Source organism: Callorhinus ursinus, unplaced genomic scaffold (assembly GCF_003265705.2).
Source record: "Callorhinus ursinus isolate GAN/ISIS: 27379988/994484 unplaced genomic scaffold, GSC_fseal_2.0 scaffold8, whole genome shotgun sequence".
Classification (NCBI taxonomy): domain Eukaryota; kingdom Metazoa; phylum Chordata; class Mammalia; order Carnivora; family Otariidae; genus Callorhinus; species Callorhinus ursinus.
In genome coordinates this window covers 47,929,484-47,947,951 of record NW_027397070.1, presented here as the reverse complement: position 1 = coordinate 47,947,951, position 18,468 = coordinate 47,929,484, and the positions used below count along the sequence as shown (strand labels likewise).

Here is an 18,468-nt window from a genome sequence, read left to right as displayed (position 1 = left end):
TCAGTCAGAAACTCTGGAGGTGGGGCCCAGCTGTCTTAACAAGGCTTTCAGGAGATTTTATGCATGCTTAAATTTGAAAATCACTTCTTAGAAAAATCCTATGCCCAACACACTGCATTTAATTTAATGATAACTTGGTGTGAAAATGAATAAAGGAAACCTGATTTAAAATGGAGTCAATGGGGTACCTGGGTGGCTCAGTTGGTTAATCGTCTGACTCTTGATTTCAGCTCAGGTCATGACCTCAGGGTTGTGGGACTGAGCCCTGAATCAGGCTCCGTACCCAACTTAAGATTCTCTCTCTCCCCCTCCCTCTGCCTCACCCCTCCACCCCATGTGCACACTTTCTCAGTCTCTCTCTCAAAAAAAAATGGAGTCAAGAAGCCATGAAGGGAGAGCTCCCACACACATATCATTCATTTCAACTAACATGACCAGCAGGAAAAAAGATTTCCACATGCCTCAATAACAGCAAACTACCCACCACTTGCAGCTGAGAGAAACCATCACAACCTCAAACTCATTCTCCTCCAGCAAACTTATTTTCAAAACAACCCTCCCCAATCTCCTTCCAGAACCTAATGAAAGCTAGCCTCTCCGCCCTCTGTCTCTTTGGATGTGCCTATGGTTCACCATAGTTTGCTTGTCCTGAATTGCAATTCCCTTGCTATTCCCAAATAAACTCATCTTTGTTTAATTAAATTACCGTTTATTTAAGGTTGACATTGGTAAAGTAGTTGGCTGGACACTTTCATTTATTCTTGTTCATGCACAAACACACAATCGCAGAAACACACACAGAGAGATCAGAACACACACAGCACAATGATGCCGATAACCGCTGAGTCAGCTGCAAGAACCCAGGTTCCTTGACTCCAGAAAGTGGAAAATGTCTCGAGTTCTTTCAAGAAGAAGAGTAAGGGTGAGGGAGAAGAGGAGGAGGAGGGGGGAGGAGAAAAAAATGGTGTATTTTTAAACTTGAGTCCATAAGACATCAGTTCTTTCTACAGACAATCACAGAACACAAACACCAGTGATCTTCACAGCAACCTTAAGAAAGTCAAACATTTTAAATAATTTTATGCGCCATAAAACTCAACATTATTGATGGCATTGTTCACATCTTTAAGAGAATAAACATCCCAACAGAGATATGTCTGGTACTTCAGAACTTTCTCCCAAACTACAGATGGTACCCAACTTAGGATGGCTCAACTTATAATTTTTTTGACAACGAAGGTGAGAAAGTGATATGTATTCAGTAGAAACCATGCTTCAGATTTTGAATTTTGATCTTTTCCCAGGCTAGCAACACTTTCTCGTGATGCTGGGCAGTGACAGCGAGCCATAGCTGCCGGTCAGCCACAGGATAATTAGGGTTACAAGCAACAGACTGACAGCATTCTATAACCACACACCATTCTGTGTTTCACTTTCAGTTCATCGTTCAATAAATTACGTGAGATATTTGGGGAACCTGGGTGGCTCAGTCAGTTGAGTTTGTGACTTGATTTCAGCTCACCTCATGTGAGATCGAGCCCCACAATGGGCTCCACACTCAGTGGGGAGTCTGCTTCTCTCCCTCTCCTTCTGCCCCTGCCTTCTTCCCCCACCACCCTCACTCTCTCTCTCTCAAATAAATAAATCTTTTTTTTTAAAGATTTTATTTATTTATTTGAGAGAGAGAGAGAATGAGAGATAGAGAGCACGAGAGGGAAGAGGGTCAGAGGGAGAAGCAGACGCCCTGCCAAGCAGGGAGCCCGATGTGGGACTCGATCCCGGGACTCCAGGATCATGACCTGAGCCGAAGGCAGTCGCTTAACCAACTGAGCCACCCAGGCGCCCTCAAATAAATAAATCTTTAAAAAATTACATGAGATATTCAACACCTTGTTATAAAATAGTCGTTGTGTTACATGATTTTGCCCAACTGCAGGCTAATGTAACTGTTCTGAGCACATTTAAGGCAGGCTAGGCTGAGCTATGATGTTTGGTAGGTTGGGTGGATTAAATGCATTTTCAACTTACAATATTTTGAACTTATGAAGGGTTTATTGGGATGTAACCCCATCATAAGTTGAAGGATCTCTGTGGTTTTCTTTTTAACTTGTACACACCATGAAGGGAATTGTTGACTATGCTTCCTTCTTCCAGAGAACTCAAAACCAAATTAGCAAGTGAACATCAATCAGCCTTTAGCATAAGAGCCTCACGAGGCTGTCTCATTTTTCCTGCTTTTGTTTCCTCTGCCTGGCATTCCTCCTTACCAACTACCTTGCTGTAGCATTCATATTTTTGTCAGATATTTCCAATCCTTTTAGGAATGAGGCTGGCAATAAGAAAATAAATTTAAAGTGTGTGTGGGGAGGTGAGGGGGGTATAGTTTCTTTCCTCAAGCAAACTAAAAACCTGAGGGCAGAGGCAGAGTGACAGCCATCAGTCCAGTGGGGCCTTCTCTGCTGAACCACAGCCGGGGTGGGGTAGGCACTGCAGTAAGGGTCAGCTTCTGAAAAAGCAGGAGCGGAGAGGGTAAGAACAGCTGTTCATGGCAGAAAAGCTCTTTGCACAAGTTGTTTCCTGAGGTTAGGAAAGGGGGCGGGAGAGGAAATTGAGGTCTGGCTTCTCTGTCTCATGAGTTGGACCTATTTCTGTCCTCAGTCTTCTCATTTTAAAATGAAATCAGCATCCACACAGAATTGGCAAACCTGATGCGGGCCACCCAGATCCCAGGCATCTCTCCCTTTACGTGTAATAATGCACAAGCTACAGATAGAGATCACCCTGATTCCACTCTGCTCAGAGTTCCCGGGGAGACAGGCCAGCAGTCTGGGGACAGGAAATTATAGAGAGAGTTAGGGACACCTGGTGCAGGCTCATTGCAAAAGTCAGAGAATACTTACTCTTTCGATTTCCTATCTAGTTGGGAACAGATCAAGGGTATTCTTGGGTAGCTACTTTGGAAGGACTTCCTTCAGCTTCAAGGCAGGCTTATTAGAAAGGAATTGGGAATCAGCCACAGAGCAGGGGCTGTGTGGAGCTGCCCACGCCACCAGCCAGCAGTGCCTCCCAGGAAAATTTCCATAAATAGCTCCATCAGGACTGCAGTGTCAACCTTGACCAGTCACTTTTGAGCCCAGTTACATCCATAATGACACTTCTCCACCTTCCCCTTCCCCTCAGAACATGACAGATGAGGGGCTTCATGGAACAAGTCTCTGAGCTGTGATGGGAATCCGTCTCGCTTCATTGCAGGAAAAATATATATCCCTGAACAGCTGTGAGGAATTCTTTCATTATTCATCTGCAATCTTACCACTAGCCCTTGCTTCCTCTTTTTACAGTAAAAAATGAAAACAGATTAAATGGCATATTCTGACAATGATTGCTTTTAAACACCCAGGCTGGAATAAAGGAGGTGGTAGAGAGAACGTGAGAACAGAGGGTTTGTGGAGCCCTGGGCTGTGGAGACAGAGGAGAATGGCCCCTGCTGGGTGGAAGGACAGGGAAGTTTGCCAGGGTGGCCTCTCTGCCTGGTGACCACACAGGGTCAGAAAAAGGCTTCAGGGTTATGTCCCACTCAAAAGCTTTTTGTTTGGAGCAATTTACAACCATCCAGTATATATCCTGGGGATGCTGTGTCTAGACGAGAAGGTAAATTTTATCAAAGGCAGAAACAGCCATGAGGCAAATAAAGTGGAGAAAGACACCCAAAAGCCATCTGTTCAGTGTTGTCCACATTACAGAAGGAACTACTAGGTCTATTGAGAAGATTCAGACCCTTAGGAGGGCTCCCATGAGGGGACTTACCCTCCAGAAACTCACCCTGAGGTCAGCGTAAGCAAGTTGAGAGGAGATGATGTGGGAAGGCTCAGGAATGGCTTGAGGTGATGCTGGAGTATACCACAGTTGCCTGGCTAGACAGAGGGCCTGACCAACTCATGTAATGCAGATGTGGGCACAAACCATCTCAAGAGGCATTGGGGTGGTGGTGGAGTTTGGCCATCTGGTCAATGGCTGGAAGACCTACTCAACTAAAAGCAGAATATCTGACCAGTGCCTAACTAGCCTTCTTATGTATTCACTCAATCAATTCAACATTGGTTTAGTGCACAGCTGCTCCCTTCATTTCTATGCCCCTTAATTACCACAAACTCAGCAACCCTAAGCAACATACATTCATAATCTGTAGTTTCTGTAGGTTAGAAGGCTACACACAGGTTGGCTGAGTTCTCTGCTTAAGGGTCTCATAATCCAGGTGTTGGCTGGGGCTGCGGTCTCATCAGAGGCTTCACTGAGAAAAGATCTTTTTTTTTTTAAGATTTTATTTATTTGAGAGAGAGAGAATGAGAGATAGAGAGCACGAGAGGGAAGAGGGTCAGAGGGAGAAGCAGACTCCCCACTGAGCAGGGAGCCCGATGTGGGACTCGATCCCGGGACTCCAGGATCATGACCTGAGCCGAACGCAATCCCTTAACCAACTGAGCCACCCAGGCGCCCAAGATCTGCTTTCAAGGTCCCACAGATTTTCCTTGTAGTTGCCAGACTGAGGGTTTCAGGTTCTTTTTTTTTTTTTAAGATTTTATTTGACCGAGAGAAAAAGAGCACAAGCAGGGGGAGTGGCAGGCAGGGGGAGTGGCAGGCAGAGGGAGAAGCAGGCTCCCTGCTAAGTAAGCGAGGAGCCCGATGCGGGGCTCAATCCCAGGACCCTGTGATCATGACCTGAACTGAAGGCAGATGCTTAACCAACTGAGCCACCCAGATGCCCCAGGTTTCAGGTTCTTGCTGGAATCTACCCTCAGCTTCTAGAGAGTCCTCACTCATAGTTCCTTGCCACATGAGCTTCTCCAACTGGGTCACTTACTTCATAGCAGCCTGTTTCTTCAAAGCCAGCAAAAGGGAGAGGGAGAGGGGGAGGGAGAGAGAGGCTGTTAGCAAGATGGGGTCTTACATAATATAATCATGGATGTGACATCTCATCACCTTTGCCATATTCTATCGGTTAGAAGGAAGTCACAGTCAAGAGGAGGGGATTACATAAAGAAGCAGATACCAGGAGGCAGGGGTCACGGGAACATCTTAGAGCCTGTCTACCACATCTACTGTGAGCCAGACTCAGTTTTAGGCACCAGGCATACGGCAGTGAACAAGTCCTATCTTAAGAGGGAAGTGGTGAGGGGCAGGGAAGGAAGGGAGGGAGGGAGAGGGGGAATCTATCTGTAAATTAAAGGTCACATGTTAGATTAAAGATATCTCTACAAATCTCAATATCTGGACCTCATTTGGATTCTGATTTTTTATTTTATTGTTACGTTAATCACCATACATTACATCATTAGTTTTTTATCTTTTTATTGTTATGTTAATCACCATACATCACTAGTTTTTGATGTTGTGTTCCATGATTGTTTGTGTATAACACCCAGTGCTCCATTCAATATGTGCCCTCTTTAATACCCATCACAAGGCTAACCCATCCCCCCACCCCCTCTGATTTCTTTTTAAAGATTTTATTTATTTATTTGAGATAGAGAGAGCACAAGCAGGGGGAACAGCAGGCAGAGGGAGAAGCAGGCTCCCCGCTGAGGAAGGAGTCCAATGTGGGGCTCGATCCCAGGACCCTGGGATCATAACCTGAGCTGAAGGCAGACGTTTAACCGACTGAGCCACCCAGGCATCCCTGGATTCTGATTTTTTTAATGTAAAAAAGTCTCTGATAATTATGAAACCATTGGAAATTTGATTATCAGCTGGATATTTGATGACATTAAGAAATTATTGTTAATTTTAACTGTATGATAATTGTATTTGTGGTTTTTTAATAAAGAGTCCTTAGTTTTTAGAATTTCTTATTGAAATAATAAAGAAAAAATTATATCTCTAGGAGATTTTCTTTAAAAAACTATGAGAGTGAGGGGTGCTTGAGTGGCTCAGTCGGTTAAACGTCCGACTCTTGATTTCGGCTCAGGTCATGATCCCAGGGGTTGTGAGATGGAGCCCTGCATTGGGCTCTGCATTGGGCGTGGAGCCTGCTTAAGATTCTCTCCTCCTTCTCTCTCTGCCCTTTCCCGCCCACCCCAATCCCCATGCTCTCTCTCTCTAACAAAAAAAACTACGGGAGTGAGAGAAGGTGGAGATATCGATGAGGTAGAATTCCCAGGGGTTGGTGGTGGTGGGGTTGGGATGATGGGCATATGGGAGCTCATAAGCTATTCTGTCAACTTTTGTGGGTGCTCAAAATCCTGTATAACAAAAGCTTTAAAAATAAACATATTGGTATATACCCTTAATAGTAATCATAGAAATGCAAATGAAAACCTTGTGATACCACTTTGTGTCTATCAAATTGCCAGAAAAAAAATTTTTTTTTAGTGACAATATCCATTGCAAGTGAGAATGTGATAAAAAGATATTCTGATGTATTGTTGGAAGGGGGTGAGATATAAATTGGTATGCTCTTCAGAAAGCATTCTGATATGTGTCAAGAGTGTTAAAAATGTTCATATCCTTTGATCCAATAATTCCATTTCTGGAAATGCACTCTAAAGAAATAGCCTTCAAAGTGAACAGCTTATGCACAAAGGTATTTACTACAGAATGTATAATAGAGAATTCACCTTACCCAAAGAACAGTCTAGTCTTTGCCCTCAGCTTTGGGAAGTGATCCCTAGGTGCCTGGAAGGTCCTGCCTGATAAGAATGTCTTTGTTTACCTGGGGTCCTCGGCCACTAGACAGTCTAACATTGTGATTTATGATGGGGGTGTTGGACCATGTTTGTATCCAGTCTATATCTGGAGGGGCTGGAGGCTAAAGGTCAGCCACACAGGCAGTCAACCATGGAATTCCAATAAAAACTTTGGACATCAAGGCTTAGGAGAGCTTCCATGGTTGACCATACTTACTTCACACATGTTGTCACACATTATTGCTGGAAAAGTAATGCTGTCTATGACTACATGGGGAAAGAACAACTCCATGTCTGGAACTTCCCTGAAATCTCTTCCCATGGCTGTTTTCATCTGTATCTTTTAACTGTAAAAAATAAATCATAGCCATGAATATGATAGCTACCAATGAGTTCTATGAGTCCCTCTGGTGAATTATCAGAATTCAGGGCAGGCGTGGGAACTCCCAAACTTACAAGTGGTGTCACAAGTGAAGATAGTCTTGTAAACTGTTCCTAACTTTCTGGAATCAGAAATGAGGGCAGGGTACCTGGGTGGCTCAGTCAGTTAAGCGTCTGACTTTTGATTTCGGCCCAGGTCATGATCTCAGGGTTGTGAAATCAAGCCCCACATCAGAATGCACACTGGGTATGGAGCCTGCTTAAGATTCTCTCTCTCTCCCTTTCCTGCTGCCCCTCTCCCTCTGCCCTTCCCCCTTGCCCCACTCTCTCTCTCTCTCAAAAAAAAAAGGCTTAAAAAGAAATGAGGGCAGTCTTATGGATTATGCCCCCTCTAACTTTGCATGGGCTATTTACAAAATAAAAAAAATTCCTGGGAACAACAGAATAATAGTTCAATAATAGCAGTACTATGTATTTCACATATGCAATGGTATGCAGGCATTAAATACAGTACTTATAAAGAAATTATATATTAATGGCAGAGGCTATGTAACATGTCCAATGCAAAATACTTGATGCATAGTATTATTACTATATGTATGTCAATATTGAAATACATGTAGAATAATGTCTAAATGAATTATACCAAAATGCCAATGAGTAGCTGTTTTGGGGTGCTAAAATTAAAAAAATTTTGTATATCTCTAAACTTTTCAAATGGTCTACAGTATGCCAATATGTATAACTTACTTTGATAATCAGAAATGTGTGTGTATGTGTGGGTGTGTGTATTTAGTTTCTAAATTTTAGCAAAATTTAGATTTTGCTATCAGCAGCGATGGTTCCATAGCATAAGAAAGATAGCTCTTGATTGGACAACTCTCAAAAGCGCAAACCTATGAAACGAAAGATGTCACCAAAAGGAAAGGGAGATGCAATGCAAGGAGATCTAAGCAGCTGCAGGTGTTCTGACAAGCACAAATTTAGAGGGTGGAGAGAAGAAACACAGAACCAAGGACCTACAGAGCAGGGAGCAGGAAGCGCAGAGAACAGTGACAGGCAGTGCTAGGGAAGAGATGTTCATGATAGCAGTTCGTGAGTCTCTAACAGTTCAGATGGCCTGGCAAACCCTTCGGATCACTTCCAGGTTAGTACTAACTAAGGCTGCAGTCCTTGATCGAGGCAAAGGGATCTTGAATTGATAAGAGTGCTCAAGACACGTCCCCAAATAATGCACCTATTCTCATGGGATTCTGTCCTTCAAAATCTTGGCAGAGTGGAATGTGAACAAAAACTAATAAACAAGATGGGTTTTGGTTTAAAGAGTGTCAGAAGGCTGAAGCCAGCAATGAGTTGAAGTGTGCAAAAAAAAAAAAAAAAAAAGAGCCAAAAGCATCAAAAATGGCTTCTGCTTTTTATTTTTTTATTTTTTTTAAGACTTTATTTATTTGACAGGGAGAGATACAGCGAGAGAGGGAACACAAGCAGAGGGGGTGGGAGAGGGAGAAGCAGGCCTCCCGCCAAGCAGGGAGCCCGATGTGGGGCTCAATGTGGGGCTCGATCCCAGGACCCTGGGATCATGACCTGAGCTGAAGGCAGACGCTTAATGACTGAGCCACCCAGGCACCCCAGCTTCTGCTTTTTAAAGTTAAGTTTAGGGCCAGTTGGAAAACAGAGATGATAGGAGCCACTATTTAGGAATGGTGGTGATTTTTATCAGAAAGAAGGCAGAACTTCTACAGCCCTAGTTTGCTTCCATCTTTTCTGTCAAATAACATCTTCTACCATGAAATGGGTAACACAAATGTTGATAAGAGTGAATTAAAGTCCTGAGTGAAGAGATTATAAAAAGTGCACCTGTTCCCTAGCTACTCTAATGAATTAAAGTTGCTTACCTCAGTGAATTACTTTCCAGGATGCTGATAACCCTTGCAAATGGGATTGCTAAATTATTGTCAGGGATCTTAGAGGCAGCCAGGAGAACAGAAGATTCTAGAAGATGGAGGTTGGGGCTTTTATAACAAAGTGCAGCCTAGATATAATGCATTACATTTCACTAAGCATTTTCACACAAATTCTTGTTTGTTCTTTGCAATAAACAGTATGGGTGGATCAAATTAGAGAATAAATGCTAAATGGTAAAGCCCCAAACAGAGGTTTGGAATTGTAAGTAGGAAAGATACAATTATTCCACCCATCTTATAGATGAAGACACTAAGATTCAAATAGACTTGCCCAAGGTCCCATTGCTAGTTCATTTTGCAAATACAGGGGCTTATTACTGACACCCATGCAAGAGTTTTAAATTCTAAATAGCCTCCAAAAGCACTCAGAAAACAAAATGGCAAACACTAGGATGTTATATGGATTCACTTACAAAACACACACACTTGACATCATTTCTATCTTTGCCATGATTATTAGACTCTTGGATATGGTATATCTGTAATTCAGCAAAGGATTTCCAAATCCCCTCCCATCAGGCACAATGTTGGGCTGTTCCTTAATGGATGGAAGAAGGATGTCAGAAGAGGTGCCAACCAGGAAACCCAGAAAATTGTGTTCATGGGGCTAGAACCTGAGCCAGGATAGGCTGGGTCAGAGCCTGGTAACTCTTAAAATTTGTATCTCATTTTTCTTACAGTTATATTGCTATAAGCGATAGACTCTTCATCCATTGACGGGAAACAGTGGAGTTTCCCAGGAAAGTATCAGTGAACTCGAAGAACTGACAGGAAGGAGGAGTGGCAGGGTAAGGATGGGCAGAACTTAGCTGGCTAGAACGGTCTTGTCAGGGCACCCCCCCTGGAATGTGTGCATTTGATGTTGTCTCTTGCTGTTGGAGGCTGTCCTAACACCAATCTCCTCAAGATTAGAAGTTTGGGACAGTGAATCCCACTGCTTTTTTATTTTAAAAGCATTATTTGAAAACAAGTCCAAGGGATGTCTTCTGAAGCCAGCAAGGTGAGTCTTTGGCTAAGTGGACACAAGTACAGAAAATGGAAGTGGATGCTTCCCACTTATTTCTGAGGTGAAGGGTGGGGGATTGGGCAGGGACAGGGAGGCTACTCAAGGAGTTTGAAAGGGGAAGGGTCACTGGCATGCTTCTAAGCCAGAGCCTTTGATGAATGACCAAATATAAGGGTTAAATCTAAAGGGGCTTAACAGGATTGTGAATGGCAGAGAATCAGGAGATGGGAACCAAGTGGAAACTGGGTCTAAGTGAAAGAAGTGGGAGCATATGGAGAGGGTACTAGGGTAATGGCCATGAGCACCATAACAGATTTTGGTTAATGTAAGGAAATGCCTTCTAAGAGTTGAGCTTTCTGACAATGGATGAACAATATTGGGAGGCAGCAGCATTCAGGCAGCCATTGAGTTTACCGGGAAAATTGTAACAAATTCACATGTCAGATGGGGAATAGGACTGGACCACAGATTTAAGTCCCTGTTAATTCTGAATTTCTGTGATTCTGTTGCAAAACAGTAAACACATAGCCTTCTTTTGACTGCAAGCACAGCATCCATCATGTTAGGGAACATCAATCCATTATGTAACCCAGAAATTAAAGGTCAGTTAAGCCGCAACTAAGCTGCCATGTTGATAGTTAGCCAAGCTCCTGACACAAGAGTTCAAAGACACTGCAGTCTTGTTTTTCTTGATGCGCATGGAGAGTTTGCAATCACCTGGCTGTGGGTTGCAGCCCTCTGGATGGAAAGCATGTCTGAGTCAGTGCCTGTGTCAGGAGACAGATGGAAGCTGACCACATGACCCCTGGTCCCACATCCATTCCACCAAATGGAGAGACATGACAAGCCTTTTATTTTCAGGACAGAACACCATTGATTATTCCCTGTTAATGCTTCCCTGTCGATGGCGGGCAGGGACTAGAGGGAAATGGAAGGATGTGATATCCGGGCCCCCCAAAGGGAAAATCAATGTGATACGGTTTGTATTTCATCCTAGGATAACCTCTTTCTCTGAGTGCCAACCCACAGGCCACTGTTTCTCTCCCCACCAACTCCTCCAGACATTGTCACATCCTCTTACACTCACCAAAGGACAGGGAGGGAGAAGAGAGGACAGGAGGGAAGGACCAGGTGCTCAGAATTATTAAACTCTGCTTTCATTCTCTTTCAGGAATTTACAGTCACTAACAGGCTACAGGATGCACAGAGACTTCCTCAGCAGGTTCAGATCAGAGGGGAAGAGCCTACTAAGTCAGCCGAAGAAACCCTTGTCTGACTTATTACAGATGCATCCAGCAGTCAGCTCATCTCAAAGGATGACCTTGGAAAACCGACAACCTAGAAACTGCATGCCCCCTGGCACAATGCTGAAAGTTACAAGTTCAGAGAAAGAGGCAAAGACTTGTATTGCAGGGAGGTGAGAGGCAGGAAGCAACCTTTCTTTGTGTACGTGTACACACACACACACACACACACACACACAAACACACATACCAAACACCGAAAGTGTTTATGTTCCTCCCTCCCCAAAAGGAGCCCAACATTTGAAACAAAATGCTTGAGGATCTTGGATCTAACAGAAAGGGGAATTTTTGTTCCCTCTGGGGTCTCAGGATAAAGTTAAAGCAATACTACTTTATTGTCTTAGAAGTGGGGATGCAACCAGTAATACCTTAATACCTAGAGCCATACTCACTTTTGGTTCCAGACAGGGCATTTTATTAGCATTTAACTCCTCAGTATTGCAGCCCCATAGACCCACAAAGTGGTGTTGCTTCTGGAAAGCTCTAGGATTATCTATTGCTATAGTTAGATAGATAGATATCTATCCCTTCATGTAGGAGTTACCCCAGGAGAAATGAATTGACTTTTCTCCACTTACCTTACTCCCTGGGGCCGAGAATCATGAGCTGAACTCTCTGCCGGGAACGGCTGGACCAGGTGACCGCCAGTGGGCTTTCCAACTCTCTGACTCCGCGTCGGGTCCCTGTGGTACAGACCAGAGTGGCGGGACAGAGGGTCTGTTTTCTGCTTGTAGGGAGAATGGAGCAGCTCGTGTTTTGCATACCTACACGATGTGTATAACCAATTCCACTACAGTTATAGCAGTATGCTTTCCAGTGCCCTGCTATATGTATAGGATTGTAGGTGTTAAAAACATGAGTTAAAGAAAAAAATAAATACACAAAACAAAACAAACAAAACGAGCTTTTTCATAACTTAGAGGAAAAGCTTGTATTCGAGCAGAAATGGGATTAATTCTGTTACTCGTTTCACAAACAACTTATAAATTATGCTACCAGTGAGGCTGGGGAACATGAACATCCTAGAAGAGTCTTGAGGCAGTGTCTCTACACATTCTTCTCCGCATGAGGGATCTGCTTCATGCCTTGGACTCTACCCCCCTCAGCTGATCACAGTCATTTGCACCTGGGTCCTTCTCCCCAGCTCCTCTGGGGCTCCATCAGCTTCACTTCCTCTGCCACCAGGGCTCATCCTCTACTCCACATTGATCAGACAAGTGCCCAGGACCTTTGAGTTTGGGGGGAGGGGTGCTAAAGACATCTATGGGCAGTCAATTAGTCCCATACCAGGGATATCCTGCAGGGAGGAACATATCCTCATCAGAACAGATACTGGCCAGAAGACTCAGGGGCAGGGTCCCACTGTGGCCTTTGCTGTAGAAGTTCCTTTTCAAACAATGTGGCAAATTATATATGGCCCCATGGCCTATTCAGAAAGGAAATGCCAGGAGTCCTCAAGGATCCCCAAACCGCAGGGAGGGAGGACACTTCAGACAGCCTAGGAGCGAGGGCCTTGTCCAGTACTTCGTGCCCAGGTCCTGAGCTTAATGGGGAAATGAGATATATACATGCCCTGCTCTGGGCTCTCAGACATACCCATCAGACACACAAAAACACCTATGTTCACATACATTTTTGTTTGATTGTTTTGTGTTGTTTTTATTGAATACAACATACTTCCAGAGAAATGCACAGTCATAAATATACAGCTCAATGAATCTTCATAAAGAGAACATACCCACTAAACAAAGGCAAGATTACCAAAACTTCCAGGGGCCCTCTGTCCTTCAGTTAATCACTCACACCTACAGGCAAGCATGCTCCTTACTTCTAACAGCAAATTTCATTTTGCTTGTTCTTCACCTCATATAAATGGAATCACACATATGTTCTCATGTATCTGGCTGCTTTGCTCAACCTTATGTTTCTGAGATTCATCCATGTTGTTGCATGTGGTTTGTTAATCCTCATTTCTATACGGCATTCCATTGTATGAATATATCGCAGTTTATGAATTCATTCTGTTGATGGGCACTTGTATATTTTTAGTTTGGTCTTATGTGTATAGAGCTGCTATGTGCACTTAAGTTTGGTGCACAGAGGTTTACATTTCTATTGAATATATACCGAAGAGTGAAACTGCTAGGTAGTTGGGTTTGCACCTGTTCAGCTTTAAAGGATATTGTCAAATAACTTTCCAAGGCGGCTGTACCAATGTACATCTTGCCAGGTTTAAGGGAGGACCTGTTGCTCCACATCCTTACCAGTACTTGGTGTTGTCAATCTTTTTAATTTTCAGCCATTCTGTTGAGTGTGTCATGGTGGCATTGTGGTTTCAATCTGCAGTTCACGAATGACTAATGACGTTTAACACTTTGTCATACATTTATCGGCCACTTGGATATCCTCTTCTGTGATGTTTCGTCCAGGTCACGTCCCCATTATTCTGTTGGATTATCTGTTTGTTTTAATTGATTTGTAGCAGTTTTAAAAACAGATTCTGGAGGCAAGTCCCTTGTCAGATCTTTGCATTACAGGTATAATCTCCCACCCTGTGGCTGGCTTTTTTATTCTCAAAGGGGTCTTTTGACTGTAATGTAATCCAATGCATCAATCTTTATCTTTCTGGGTAACACTTTTTATATTTCAAGAAATCTTACCCTACTTCAAGGTATCGGAGATATTTTCCTTTTTTTTTCTGGATGTTTTATTGTTTTACCTTTCCACCTTTATTTTTTTTAAAAGATTATTTGAGAGTGAGGAAGAGAGCAGGGTGGAGGGGCAGAAAGAGAGGGAGAGAGAGTCTTAAGCAGACTCCATACTGAGCATGGAGCCTGATTCCGGGCTTGATCTCACGACCCTGAGATCACAATCTCAGCCAAAACCAAGAGTCGGTTGCTTAACCAAACGCACCACCCAGGCACCCCACCCTTTCCCCTTTATGATGCAATCTTTATGGAACTGGTTTCATTTAAGTAGTGAAAAGAGGGATTAAGATTTATATTGCAAATGAATATCCAACTGAGTAAGCACCATTTACTGAAAAGGTCATCTACTCCTTACTGCACAATCGAGTCACCTTTGTCCTTAGCCAAATGACTATATGTGTATGTGTATGAATCTGCTTCTGATCTATTTTGTGCCATTGGTGTATCTATGTCTGCACCAATAATATGACATAGTACTATAGCTTTATAAGAAGTCTTGATACCTAGTGGTGTAAGTCTTCCAGCTTTGTTCCTTCAAGAATGTCTGCTCTATTCTTGGTCTTTAACGTTTTTTTCTTTTTCTTTTTTAAGTAATCTCTATGCCCAACGTGGGGCTTGAACTCACCACCCAAGATCAAGAGTCCCATGCTCTACTAACTGAGCCAGCCAGGTGCCCTGGTCTTTAACCTTTTTACATAAATGTTACAACTAGCTTGTTAGTTGCACCGCCCCACTACCCCAAAAGAAACCCAAAATGCTGTGATTTTGACTAGGATTGCATTCCTTCTATAGACTAATTTGGAAAGAGTTGACATTTGAGCTTTTCAATTCATGAACACAGCAAATCTCTCATTTAGGTCTTTTTAATTTTCTCTCAATGATGTTTTCTCTGTAAAGGCCTTGCACATCTTTCATTAGATATATTCTCAGGTATTTTATATCTTTAATGCTATTGTAAATGGTATTTTAAAATTTCATTTTGTTTATTGTTTATTCATATTCTGTTCATAGTATTTACAGAACACAGTATTATAGTGTATATATATATATATATAGTAATATATATACCTTGAATTTGGGGACTTTGCTATATTTATATATTTCTAATACTCCTAATAAACATAGATTCTTTAGGATTTTCTACATAAACAATCATATCATCTGCAAATAAAGACAGTTTATCTTCTCCTTTTCAGTCTTTATAACCTTTTTTTCTTGCCTTATTACAACAGTTATAATCTCTAGAACAATACTGAATATAAGTATGATTAGGAGGTATTCCCAATCTCAAGGAGAAAGCTTTCAATATTTTGCTATAACTATGATGTTTTTCTGTAAGATTTTTATAGATGGATCTTTACCAGTTTAAGAACATTTCCTTCCATTTAGGTTTGTTGAGTATTTATCAAGAATAAGTATTTGATTTTATTAAAGGTTTTTTCTAAATCATTCTATTGAGATGATCTCATTATTTTTCTCCTTTATTATGCTAATTTGGTTAAATACACTAATTTTTTTTAAAGATTTTATTTATTTGACAGAGAGAGAGACAGCCAGAGAGGGAACACAAGCAGGGGGAGTGGAAGAGGGAGAAGCAGGCTCCCTGACAAGCAGGGAGCCCAATGCGGGACTCGCTCCCAGGACCCTGAGATCATGATCTGAGCTGAAGGCAGATGCTTAACGACTGAGCCACCCAGGCGCCCCTACACTAATTTTTAAATTGAGATATAATTCATATACCGTAATGTTCATCCTTTTAAAGTGGAATTCAGGGTTTTCAGTATATTCATAAAGCTGTGCAACGGTCATCAGTATCTAATTCCAAAACATTTTAATCAGTCCCAGAAACCCACTCCAATCCCATTGTTAGTCACTCCCTATTACCCTCTTTCCCCAGTCTCTGATAGCCACTAATCTACTTTCTGGCTACATAGATTTGCCTATTCTGGACACTTCATTTATAAGTGGAATCATATAGTATGTGGCTTTTGTGTCAGACTTCCTTCACTTAGCATAATGTTCTTATAGTTCATCCATGTAGCATGAATCAGCATTTCATTCTTTACCATGGCCAAACAATAGTCCTTCATATGGACATACCACATTTTCTTTATCAATTCATTAGTAGGACATCTGAGTTGTTTCCACTTTTTGGCTATTATGAATAATGCTGCTACGAACAAAGGGACATAGATTTTTAATTCTGGGTCATATGATAACCTGCATTTAACTTTTGGAAGAACTATCAAACTGTTTTCCCAAGTGGCTATACCATTTTACATTCCCAACAGCAATTTATGAAAGCTCCAATTTCTTGACATCCTTGTCAACACTTATTATTGTATTTTTTTAAGGATTTTTTTTTTTTTTTAAGTAATCTCTATACCCAATGTGTGGCTCAAATTTATAACCCGGAGATTAAATGTTGCATGTTCCACTGACCAAGCCAGACAGGCATCCCTGTATTTTTTCTTGTTTTTTTTTGTTTCCTTTTTTTTTTTTTTATTAGTTTAAGGGTAGAACGTAATGATTCATCAGTTGTGTATACACCCAGTGCTCATTACATCAAGTGCCCTCCTTAATGCCCATCACCCAGTTACCCCATCCCCCCGACTCTCCTCCCCCCCAGCAACCCTAAGTTTGTTTCCTAGAGTTAATAGTCTCTTATGGTTCTATTATTGTCTTCTTTGTGGGTGTGAAGTAGTATTTCATTGTGATTTTGATTTGCATTTCCCTAATGAGTAACAATGTTGAACATCTTCTCATGTGCTTATTGGTCATCTGTATCTCTTCTTTGGAGAAATGTTTATTCAAATCCTTTGCCTACCTTTTTTAAAAGATTTAAGAGAGGCAGTGCACATGCACGTACATACGTGTGCGTGCATGCGTGTGCACGCGGTCAGGAAGGGGGCAGAGAAAGAGAGAGAGAGAGAATCCTCAAGCAGATGCCCCGCTGAGGGCGGAGACTGACATGAGGCTGGACCCCAGGATCCAAAGATCATGACCTGAGCCAAAATTAAGAGTTGTACGCTTAACTGGCTGAGCCACCCAGGCGCTCCTCCCTTTGCCTATTTTTTAGTTGGGTTGTTTATCTTCTTGTTGTTTAGTTCTAAAAATTATTCATATATTCTGGATATTAGACTCTTATCAGGTATATGAGTTACAAATATTTTCTCCTACTCTGTGGGTTGTTTTTTCTTTTTCTTGTTATGGTCTTTTGAAGCACAAAAGTTTACATTTTTGGTAAGTTCAGTTTATCTATTTTTATTTTGGTTGCTTGTGCTTTTTGTGTCATAAGTAAGAAATCATTGCCTAATGAAAGATCATGAAGATTTATACTTGTATTTTCTCCTACTGAGTTTTATATTTTAGTTCTTATATTTAGGTTTTCTATCCATTTTAAATTTTTGCATGTGGAGTATGAAGAGATCCAACCTCATTTTCTTTCATGTGGATATCCAGCTGTCCCAGAACCACCTGTTGAAAACACTGCTTGATTTTTGTAATATTAAGCCAACATTGTATTCCTGAAATAAATTACATCATTGGACTCCACTTACTAATATTCTGTTTAGGGTATTTGTTAAGTATGTTCAGGAGAGGTATTGATCTATAATTTTCATTTCTTGTAATGTACTTGTCACCCTTTGGCATTAAAATTATGGTGGCCTTAAAATGAGTTGCAAATTGTTTGTTCTTTTTCTATGATTTGAAAGAGTTTGTGTAAGATTAGTTTCATTCCATTAAATGTTTAGAAGAATTTGCTTAGTGAAGAAATCTGGACCTGGAAATTTCTTTATGGGAAAGTTTTAGTTATAGATTCAATTTCTTAGCTATAAAACATTCAGATTTTCAATTTCCTCTTCAGCTGGGAAACTGTTTTCATAGAAATTCCATTTCATGTAGATTTTCAGATTTATTGGTATAAAGTTCTTCATAATATCTACTTAGAATATCGGTAACTTGTACCTTTTTTCTTATTTGTTTAATCTAGTAGTTTTTTTCTTGCTAGCAGTTTATCAATTTTATTAGTTTTTTCAAAAAACCCAGCTCTGGATTTGATTTTTCTTATATACTCTTTTCTTTTTCATTAAGTTCTGCTATTACCTTTATTATTTTCTTTTCTATTTTCAGATTTAATTTCCTATTCTTTCTCTACTTTTTCAGATAGAAACTTAGAATGATTTTTAGCCTTTCTTTTCTTTTATTATATGCAGATTTAAAGAAACAAATTTCCCTTTAAGTACAGCTTTAGCTTCGTTCTTCAAGTTTTGATATATCATTATTTTTATTATAATTTAGTTCAAAATATTGTCAATGTGATTTTTTTTTAATTATTGGTTATATGGAAGTATATTGCTTAATTTCCAAATATTTGAGGAGTTTCTGGTTATCTTTTTGTTATTTCTTTTTTTTTTTTTT

General features: G+C 41.2%; 1 protein-coding gene across 2 annotated transcripts in view; it reads right to left on the bottom strand.

The window, feature by feature from the left end:
* Positions 1–18,468, bottom strand: part of GPATCH2L (G-patch domain containing 2 like) — a 151,377-nt gene that overhangs the window by 1,270 nt on the left and 131,639 nt on the right. The window contains exon 11 of one of the 2 annotated variants that reach the window (XM_073895618.1): positions 11,917–12,021. In XM_073895618.1, coding sequence (XP_073751719.1) covers positions 11,938–12,021 — 84 coding nt within the window. In that variant the 3' untranslated portion in view covers positions 11,917–11,937. Of the gene's footprint in view, positions 1–11,916; positions 12,022–12,970; positions 13,797–18,468 lie in introns of those variants that run through there. The other variant, XM_025869592.2, reaches the window with a different exon arrangement.